At 46.8% G+C, this 10,980-nt stretch overlaps 1 protein-coding gene across 1 annotated transcript in view; it reads left to right on the top strand.

The window, feature by feature from the left end:
- Positions 1-8,550, top strand: part of LOC115188982 (CUB and sushi domain-containing protein 2-like) — a gene marked incomplete at its 3' end in the record, with an annotated part of 12,179 nt that extends 3,629 nt beyond the window's left edge. Inside the window, exon 3 of the mRNA XM_029747790.1 lies at positions 8,368-8,550. Coding sequence (XP_029603650.1) covers positions 8,368-8,550 — 183 coding nt within the window. The remainder of the gene's footprint in view (positions 1-8,367) is intronic.
- Between the last annotated feature and the right edge of the window lie 2,430 nt (positions 8,551-10,980).

The raw sequence follows: 10,980 nt of genomic DNA, 5'->3' as shown, positions 1-10,980 counted from the left end.
GGGTCTCAGAGCTGTCTATAGGAGATGTGTGGGTCTCAGAGCTGTCTATAGGAGATGTGTGGGTCTCAGAGCTGTCTATAGGAGATGTGTGGGTCTCAGAGCTGTCTATAGAAGATGTGTGGGTCTTAGAGCTGTCTATAGGAGATGTGTGGGTCTCAGAGCTGTCTATAGGAGGAGATGTGTGGGTCTCTGAGCTGTCTATATAAGGAGATGTGTGGGTCTCAGAGATGTCTATAGGAGATGTGTGGGTCTCAGAGCTGTCTATAGGAGATGTGTGGGTCTCAGAGCTGTCTATAGGAGGAGATGTGAGGGTCTCAGAGCTGTCTATAGGAGGAGATGTGTGGGTCTCAGAGCTGTCTATAGGAGGAGATGTGTGGGTCTCAGAGCTGTCTATAGGAGGAGATGTGTGGGTCTCAGAGCTGTCTATAGGAGGAGATGTGTGGGTCTCAGAGCTGTCTATAGGAGGAGATGTGTGGGTTTCAGAGCTGTCTGTATGAGGAGATGTGTGGGTCTCAGAGCTGTCTATAGGAGGAGATGTGTGAGTCTCAGAGCTGTCTATAGGAGATGTGTGGGTATCAGAGCTGTCTACAGGAGGAGATGTGTGGGTCTCAGAGCTGTCTATAGGAGATGTGTGGGTCTCAGAGCTGTCTATAGGAGATGTGTGGGTCTCAGAGCTGTCTATAGGAGATGTGTGGGCCTCAGAGCTGTCTATAGGAGGAGATGTGTGGGGCCCTCAGAGCTGTCTATAGGAGGAGATGTGTGGGTCTCAGAGCTGTCTATAGGAGATGTGTGGGTCTCAGAGCTGTCTATAGAAGATGTGTGGGTCTTAGAGCTGTCTACAGGAGATGTGTGGGTCTCAGAGCTGTCTATAGGAGGAGATGTGTGGGTCTCTGAGCTGTCTATATAAGGAGATGTGTGGGTCTCAGATCTGTCTATAGGAGATGTGTGGGTCTCAGAGCTGTCTATAGGAGATGTGTGGGCCTCAGAGCTGTCTATAGGAGGAGATGTGTGGGCCTCAGAGCTGTCTATAGGAGATGCGTGGGTCTCAGAGCTGTCTATAGGAGATGTGTGGGTATCAGAGCTGTCTATAGGAGGAGATGTGTGGGTATCAGAGCTGTCTATAGGAGGAGATGTGCGGGTCTCAGAGCTGTCTATAGGAGGAGATGTGTGGGTCTCAGAGCTGTCTATAGGAGGAGATGTGTGGTCTCAGAGCTGTCTATAGGAGGATTTGTGTGGGTCTCAGAGCTGTCTATAGGAGATGTGTGGGTCATCAGAGCTGTCTATAGGAGGAGATGTGGTGGGTCTCAGAGCTGTCTATAGGATGAGATGTGTGGGTATCAGAGCTGTCTATAGGAGGAGATGTGTGGGTCTCAGAGCTGTCTATATGAGGAGATGTGTGGGTCTCAGAGCTGTCTATAGGAGATGTGTTGGTCTCAGAGCTGTCTATAGGAGGGAGATGTGTGGGTCTCAGAGCTGTCTATAGGATGAGATGTGTTGGTCTCAGAGCTGTCTATATGAGGAGATGTGTGGGTCTCAGAGCTGTCTATAGGAGATGTGTGGGTCTCAGAGCTGTCTATAGGAGATGTGTGGGTCTCAGAGCTGTCTATATGAGATGTGTGGGTCTCAGAGCTGTCTATAGGAGATGTGTGGGTCTCAGAGCTGTCTATAGGAGGAGATGTGTGGGTCTCAGAGCTGTCTATAGGAGGAGATGTGTGGGTCTCAGAGCTGTCTATAGGAGGAGATGTGTGGGTCTCAGAGCTATCTATAGGAGGAGATGTGTGGGTCTCAGAGCTGTCTATAGGAGGAGATGTGTGGGTCTCAGAGCCTGTCTATAGGAGATGTGTGGGTCCAGAGCTGTCTATAGGAGATGTGTGGGTCTCAGAGCTGTCTATAGGAGATGTGTGGGTCTCAGACCTGTCTATAGGAGATGGGTGGGTCTCAGAGCTGTCTATAGGAGATGTGTGGGTCTCAGAGCTGTCTATAGGAGGAGATGTGTGGGTCTCAGAGCTGTCTATAGGAGGAGATGTGTGGGTCTCAGAGCTGTCTATAGGAGGAGATGTGTGGGTCTCAGAGCTGTCTATAGAAGGAGATGTGTGGGTCTCAGAGCTGTCTATATGAGGAGATGTGTGGGTCTCAGAGCTGTCTATAGGAGATGTGTGGGTCTCAGAGCTGTCTATAGGAGATGTGTGGGTCTCAGAGCTGTCTATAGGAGATGTGTGGGTCTCAGAGCTGTCTATATGAGATGTGTGGGTCTCAGAGCTGTCTATAGGAGATGTGTGGGTCTCAGAGCTGTCTATAGGAGATGTGTGGGTCTCAGAGCTGTCTATAGGAGATGTGTGGGTCTCAGAGCTGTCTATAGGAGGAGATGTGAGGGTCTCAGAGCTGTCTATAGGAGGAGATGTGTGGGTCTCAGAGCTGTCTATAGGAGGAGATGTGTGGGTCTCAGAGCTGTCTATAGGAAGAGATGTGTGGGTCTCAGAGCTGTCTATAGGAGGAGATGTGTGGGTCTCAGAGTAGCTGTCTATAGGAGGAGATGTGTGGGTTTCAGAGCTGTCTGTATGAGGAGATGTGTGGGTCTCAGAGCTGTCTATAGGAGGAGATGTGTGAGTCTCAGAGCTGGTCTATAGGAGATGTGTGGGTATCAGAGCTGTCTATAGGAGGAGATGTGTGGGTCTCAGAGCTGTCTATAGGAGATGTGTGGGTCTCAGAGCTGTCTATAGGAGATGTGTGGGTCTCAGAGCTGTCTATAGGAGATGTGTGGGCCTCAGAGCTGTCTATAGGAGGAGATGTGTGGGCCTCAGAGCTGTCTATAGGAGGAGATGTGTGGGTCTCAGAGCTGTCTATAGGAGATGTGTGGGTCTCAGAGCTGTCTATAGAAGATGTGTGGGTCTTAGAGCTGTCTATAGGAGATGTGTGGGTCTCAGAGCTGTCTATAGGAGGAGATGTGTGGGTCTCTGAGCTGTCTATATAAGGAGATGTGTGGGTCTCAGATCTGTCTATAGGAGATGTGTGGGTCTCAGAGCTGTCTATAGGAGATGTGTGGGCCTCAGAGCTGTCTATAGGAGGAGATGTGTGGGCCTCAGAGCTGTCTATAGGAGATGTGTGGGTCTCAGAGCGGTCTATAGGAGATGTGTGGGTCTCAGAGCTGTCTATAGGAGGAGATGTGTGGGTATCAGAGCTGTCTATAGGAGGAGATGTGCGGGTCTCAGAGCTGTCTATAGGAGGAGATGTGTGGGTCTCAGCGCTGTCTATAGGAGGAATGTGTGGGTCTCAGAGCTGTCTATAGGAGGATTTGTGTGGGTCTCAGAGCTGTCTATAGGAGATGTGTGGGTCTCAGAGCTGTCTATAGGAGGAGATGTGTGGGTCTCAGAGCTGTCTATAGGAGGAGATGTTGTGGGTCTCAGAGCTGTCTATAGGATGAGATGTGTGGGTCTCAGAGCTGTCTATATGAGGAGATGTGTGGGTCTCAGAGCTGTCTATAGGAGATGTGTGGGTCTCAGAGCTGTCTATAGGAGATGTGTGGGTCTCAGAGCTGTCTATAGGAGATGTGTGGGTCTCAGAGCTGTCTATAGGAGATGTGTGGGTCTCAGAGCTGTCTATAGGAGGAGATGTGTGGGTCTCAGAGCTGTCTATAGGAGGAGATGTGTGGGTCTCAGAGCTGTCTATAGGAGGAGATGTGTGGGTCTCAGAGCTGTCTATAGGAGGTGATGTGTGGGTCTCAGAGCTGTCTATAGGAGGAGATGTGGGTCTCAGAGCTGTCTATAGGAGATGTGTGGGTCTCAGAGCTGTCTATAGGAGATGTGTGGGTCTCAGAGCTGTCTATAGGAGATGTGTGGGTCTCAGACCTGTCTATACGAGATGTGTGGGTCTCAGAGCTGTCTATAGGAGATGTGTGGGTCTCAGAGCTGTCTATAGGAGGAGATGTGTGGGTCTCAGAGCTGTCTATAGGAGGAGATTGTGGGTCTCAGAGCTGTCTATAGGAGGAGATGTGTGGGTCTCAGAGCTGTCTATAGAAGGAGATGTGTGGGTCTCAGAGCTGTCTATATGAGGAGATGTGTGGGTCTCAGAGCTGTCTATAGGAGATGTGTGGGTCTCAGAGCTGTCTATAGGAGATGTGTGGGTCTCAGAGCTGTCTATAGGAGATGTGTGGGTCTCAGAGCTGTCTATATGAGATGTGTGGGTCTCAGAGCTGTCTATAGGAGATGTGTGGGTCTCAGAGCTGTCTATAGGAGGAGATGTGTGGGTCTCAGAGCTGTCTATAGAAGATGTGTGGGTCTCAGAGCTGTCTATAGGAGGAGATGTGTGGGTCTCAGAGCTGTCTATAGGATGAGATGTGTGGGTCTCAGAGCTGTCTATATGAGGAGATGTGTGGGTCTCAGAGCTGTCTATAGGAGATGTGTGGGTCTCAGAGCTGTCTATAGGAGATGTGTGGGTCTCAGAGCTGTCTATATGAGATGTGTGGGTCTCAGAGCTGTCTATAGGAGATGTGTGGGTCTCAGAGCTGTCTATAGGAGGAGATGTGTGGGTCTCAGAGCTGTCTATAGGAGGAGATGTGTGGGTCTCAGAGCTGTCTATAGGAGGAGATGTGTGGGTCTCAGAGCTGTCTATAGGAGGAGATGTGTGGGTATCAGAGCTGTCTATAGGAGATGTGTGGGTCTCAGAGCTGTCTATAGGAGGAGATGTGTGGGTCTCAGAGCTGTCTATAGGAGATGTGTGGGTCTCAGAGCTGTCTATAGGAGATGTGTGGGTCTCAGAGCTGTCTATAGGAGATGTGTGGGTCTCAGAGCTGTCTATAGGAGGAGATGTGGGGTCTAATAGCTGTCTATAGGAGGAGATGTGTGGGTCTCAGAGCTGTCTATATAGGAGATGTGTGGGTCTCAGAGCTGTCTATAGAAGGAGATGTGGGGTCTCAGAGCTGTCTATATGAGGAGATGTGTGGGTCTCAGAGCTGTCTATAGGAGATGTGTGGGTCTCAGAGCTGTCTATAGGAGATGTGTGGGTCTCAGAGCTGTCTATAGGAGATGTGTGGGTCTCAGAGCTGTCTATATGAGATGTGTGGGTCTCAGAGCTGTCTATAGGAGATGTGTGGGTCTCAGAGCTTTCTATAGGAGGAGATGTGTGGGTCTCAGAGCTGTCTATAGGAGATGTGTGGGTCTCAGAGCTGTCTATAGGAGGAGATGTGTGGGTCTCAGAGCTGTCTATAGGATGAGATGTGTGGGTCTCAGAGCTGTCTATATGAGGAGATGTATGGGTCTCAGAGCTGTCTATAGGAGATGTGTGGGTCTCAGAGCTGTCTATAGGAGATGTGTGGGTCTCAGAGCTGTCTATATGAGATGTGTGGGTCTCAGAGCTGTCTATAGGAGATGTGTGGGTCTCAGAGCTGTCTATAGGAGGAGATGTGTGGGTCTCAGAGCTGTCTATAGGAGGAGATGTGTGGGTCTCAGAGCTGTCTATAGGAGGATGTGTGGGTCTCAGAGCTGTCTATAGGAGGAGATGTGTGGGTATCAGAGCTGTCTATAGGAGATGTGTGGGTCTCAGAGCTGTCTATAGGAGGAGATGTGTGGGTCTCAGAGCTGTCTATAGGAGATGTGTGGGTCTCAGAGCTGTCTATAGGAGATGTGTGGGTCTCAGAGCTGTCTATAGGAGATGTGTGGGTCTCAGAGCTGTCTATAGGAGGAGATGTGTGGGTCTCAGAGCTGTCTATATGAGGAGATGTGGGTCTCAGAGCTGTCTATAGGAGGAGATGTGTGGGTCTCAGAGCTGTCTATAGGATGAGATGTGTGGGTCTCAGAGCTGTCTATAGGAGGAGATGTGTGGGTCTCAGAGCTGTCTATAGGAGATGTGTGGGTCTCAGAGCTGTCTATAGAGATGTGTGGGTCTCAGAGCTGTCTATACGAGATGTGTGGGTCTCAGAGCTGTCTATAGGAGATGTGTGGGTCTCAGAGCTGTCTATAGGAGGAGATGTGTGGGTCTCAGAGCTGTCTATAGGAGGAGATGTGTGGGTGTCAGAGCTGTCTATAGGAGGAGATGTGTGGGTTTCAGAGCTGTCTATAGGAGGAGATGTGTGGGTCTCAGAGCTGTCTATAGGAGGAGATGTGTGGGTCTCAGAGCTGTCTATATGAGGAGATGTGTGGGTCTCAGAGCTGTCTATAGGAGATGTGTGGGTCTCAGAGCTGTCTATAGGAGATGTGTGGGCTCAGAGCTGTCTATAGGAGATGTGTGGGTCTCAGAGCTGTCTATATGAGATGTGTGGGTCTCAGAGCTGTCTATAGGATGAGATGTGTGGGTCTCAGAGCTGTCTATAGGAGGAGATGTGTGGGTCTCAGAGCTGTCTATAGGAGGAGATGTGTGGGTCTCAGAGCTGTCTATAGGAGGAGATGTGTGGGTCTCAGAGCTGTCTATATGAGGAGATGTGTGGTCTCAGAGCTGTCTATAGAGATGTGTGGGTCTCAGAGCTGTCTATTGGAGGAGATGTGTGGGTCTCAGAGCTGTCTATAGGAGATGTGTGGGTCTCAGAGCTGTCTATTGGAGGAGATGTGTGGGTCTCAGAGCTGTCTATAGGAGATGTGTGGGTCTCAGAGCTGTCTATATGAGATGTGTGGGTCTCAGAGCTGTCTATAGGATGAGATGTGTGGGTCTCAGAGCTGTCTATAGGAGATGTGTGGGTCTCAGAGCTGTCTATAGGAGGAGATGTGTGGGTCTCAGAGTTGTCTATAGGAGGAGATGTGTGGGTCTCAGAGCTGTCTATAGGAGGAGATGTGTGGGTCTCAGAGCTGTCTATAGGAGTGTTTGGGTCTCAGAGCTGTCTATAGGAGGAGATGTGTGGGTCTCAGAGCTGTCTATAGGAGATGTGTGGTCTCAGAGCTGTCTATAGGAGGAGATGTGTGGTTCTCAGAGCTGTCTATAGGAGGAAATGTGTGGGTCTCAGAGCTGTCTATAGGAGAAGATGTGTGGGTCTCAGAACTGTCTATAGGAGGAGATGTGGGCGTCAGTGTGGCCCTCAAGGGCAAAGCCAGTGTCCTCTATAAAGCTCTCTAATCTGTTCATATTAGTGTGTATAACAGGAGCAGGTAGAGCCCTAGCTACCACCCAGCACAGTGTTATGAGGGACACTTCTACAGCCATAAAGACATCTCAAACACTCACCACACACACACACACACACATATACATACACACACACACACACACACTATACATACACAACACACCCACACACACACACACATGTACATACACACACACACACACCACATACTCCCAGTGATAGTGAAATCTACCCTGACAGTTTATGTCACAATTCATGACGTTCATATGTCCTGTAGACTGCTGACTTTCTCTTCTCAGACCATAAAACACATATTATTTTATTCAGAATCACCGTATTTCCATTTTTTTTTTTTTTATTATTTGTTAGGTGAAAACCACTAAAGTCATATTGATTTTGGCACTGGGAAACTGGACCTATGAAGCATACATAGGACATATGAATGCTGTTTTAACTGGTTTAAAAGCAGTCAGGGAGATATTCATGAATAAGGTTTGGAGGCCATGACAGACTAGGAGAGGTGGAGATTCCTTCAACGTTTAAATGAAACCAAATCGTTGTTTTAGGGTTGTTTTAGGACGTATTGTCTGACCTTTTTTCAAGACAAGGTTGTTTTCATCTTCTTTAACAGGGAACTTGTTATATTTTGGGGGAGATTTGAGCACAAAAAAAGACCGACCAGGAGAGTTAGAGATACCTTCAGAGGGGGTTAGATAATAAATACAAATATCAAAGAAAAATAATCCACATTTAAAGTACATTTTAGATTAGTAGATATATCAGGAACACTTAGAATCCATGAGTCTTCAGAGGCATAATGTCTTACGTCAGATCAGAGACAACGTTGATCTTGATCGTCTTACGACAGAGCGCTTGATATCTGAGACAACATTTCTCTTGATTGTGGTGCTAGTAATAAAACACACTGCTGTCAATGTTGTTTTTTCATGACCGTTAAATCAAATCTAAGTTTATTTGACCTACTATTTCACCTCCATCTCCATCCCTGCTCTCTCTCTCTCTCTCTCTCCCCCCTCTCTCTCTCTCTCTTTCTCTCTCCCCCCCTCTCTCTCTCTCTCTCTCTCTCTCTCGCCCCCCTCTCTCCCCTTCCTCTCCTACCCTCTCCTCGCAACCCCCACCCACCTCCTACTCTCCGCTACCCCCCCCCCCCCCTCTCCTCTCTCTCTCTCTCTCCCTCTCTCTCTCTCTCTCTCTCCTCTCTCTCTCTCTCTCCCCTCTCTCTCTCCCCCTCTCTCTCTCTCTCCTCTCCCCCTCTCTCTCCCCCTCACTCTCTCTCTCTGTTCTCTCTCTATCTCTAGGAGAGTCGTCTGGTCTGTGTGGAGATCCAGGTATCCCGGACCACGGTATCAGACTAGGAGAAGACTTCTCAGTGGGCAGTGTGGTGGGGTTCAGCTGTGAACAGGGATATGTCCTACGAGGATCCTCAGAGAGAACATGCCAACATAACAGCACCTGGGTGGGCACACAGCCAGAGTGCCATGGTAAGATACAGGACACACACATGTTTACAAGCAGAACACGTACACACATGATCTGAACAAGACCACAACACACACACATTGCTAAACCACAGCAGTATTATCTAAGGTGTGGACATGTTTCTCTCTGTCACTCTGTGTCTCTCACTCCTGTCTGTCGGTCCCTCCCTCCCTCCCAGTGGTCAGCCTCCTAAGTAACCTCCACTCGTTTCCACACGGTTTCCTGCTCTCTGACCAATACAATGTAGCAATGGGATCCATTCCATTTAACCCTTGCGTGGTCTTAACATTCTGTATACTCCCCTTGTCCTAATATGACCCTCCTTCACTAACCCCTAAAATAAAGCAGCTTAAAACCTGCTACGGTTTCCACAACATCCGGTGAAATTGCAGAGCGCGAAATTCAAATTAAATTATTAGAAATTTAACTTTCATAAAATCACAAGTGCAATACACCAAAATAAAGCTTAACTTCTGGTTAATCCAGCCACCGTGTCAGATTTCAAAAAAGTGAAAGCAGACCATGCGATTATCTGAGGACAGCACCCCACCAAACAAACACATGAAAATCATATTTCAACCAAGCAGGTGCGACACGAAAGTCAGAAATAACGATATAATTCATGCCTTACCGTTGAAGATCTTCTTTTGTTGGCACTCCAAAATGTCCCAGAAACATCACAAATGGTCCTTTTGTTCAATAAAATGTCAATTTATTTGGAGCGTTTGATTCAGAAATATACCGGTTTCAACTCGCCCAACATGACTACAAATTATCTAATAAGTTACCTGTAAACTTTGTCCAAACATTTCAAACAATTTTCCTTATCCATCCTTAGGTATCCTAAAACATAAATAATCTATAAAATTTAAGACGGAATATACTGTGTTCAATAGCGGATAAAATCAAAGTGGAGCGAGCTACAGGTCGCGCGCCCCAAACAAAAGAGTCCACTTGGCTTGACACTCATTCTGAATAGCCGTACTTCTTCATTTCTCAAGGAAAAACCAACCAATTTCTAAAGACTGTTGACATCTAGTGGCAGCCATAGGAACTGCAACCAGGTGCCTCATGAATCCAGTTTCCCATAGAAAACCAATAGAAAACAGTCAACTCAAAAAAAAACATTCCTGGATGGTTTGTCCTCGGGGTTTCGCCTGCCAAATAAGTTCTGTTATACTCACAGACATTATTTTAACAGTTTTAGAACCTATAGAGTGTTATTGATCCATATCTACCAATCATATGCATATCCTAGCTTCTGGGCCTGAATAGCAGGCAGTTTACTTTGGGCATGCTTTTCATCCGGATGTGAAAATACTGCCCCCTACCCCAAAGAGGTTAATTGAATTTTAAACCCCAAATCTATTTGCATGAAGAAACAACCTGTCATTCATCACAAACTTTGTGAATCTGTGTTTTCCCTCTTTACAATGCAGAAAGAAAGACGGCATTTAATCAGTGGACAGCACTCGTTTCTATTATTTATTACAACCTGTCATAATTGTTTCTATACTAAAGTAGAGGTTTATTTTTTTTGCTGAAGGTATAGAAATAGCACTTGTATAGCCTAAGAAAGTAAGAGAAATGTTATTATTATTATTATTTATATTTCACAATGCATTTAATCAGTGGATACCACAAATGTTTTATTACAACACTTGTCATCATTTCTTTCTTTAATAAAGTAGAGGTTTCTTAGTATTATTTCTAAAGGCAAGCGATAGCACTTGATTAGCCCATGAAAGTAGCAGAAATGTGCAATAAGTAGTTTTGAATGCATTTTATTGAAGGGAAATAACAGTCTTGAACTTTATTGGCAAAATAGTGATATATTGTTATATACTGTACAATGAGGAATTCAACTACAAAATAACAGTCTTCTCCCATTTTTTTAACCATTGCCCCCCACACATAAGGTGTAATAAACAACAACAATAAATAAGAATAAAATAAGATAATAGATACAAAATAAAAACGTGAAGAACATAAATCAATCAACTCCAATTAGCACATGTATGACAGTATGCAAGTGTGTGCATGGACTTTGCAGATGTATTTCTCACATGGGCAGCACATAGTATTTGTTTTACAGTCCTTCTTTGGAGGGCAGAATTGGCATCTCCTCCTCTTGCCTGCCCCAGCTGCAGCCTCAGTTGGATCAGGACAAGATTCAGCCCCCTGAACAGCTTTCACAAGCGCTGCAGAGGCTGCTGTGCGGGGGAGGCACTCCCTTCTTTGAATGTGTGTGATTACAAGTGCCTTTCCCAGCTGCTCCAGGTACACCCTCCTCTTGTTCCGCTTATCAGGCATCCAGGTAGGGTTGATCTTGTTCCATATCACAAAGGCGTTGTATGAGGACACATCAATGATGTTATTGAATATGACCTGGAGCCAGCGGGCAGCCATCCTCCTGCAGCTGTAAGTTCCAG

Source organism: Salmo trutta, unplaced genomic scaffold, assembly GCF_901001165.1.
Source record: "Salmo trutta unplaced genomic scaffold, fSalTru1.1, whole genome shotgun sequence".
Taxonomy (NCBI): Eukaryota; Metazoa; Chordata; class Actinopteri; order Salmoniformes; family Salmonidae; genus Salmo; species Salmo trutta.
Note: the sequence above shows the minus strand (reverse complement) of the source record. Positions and strands in the feature narration are given on the sequence as shown.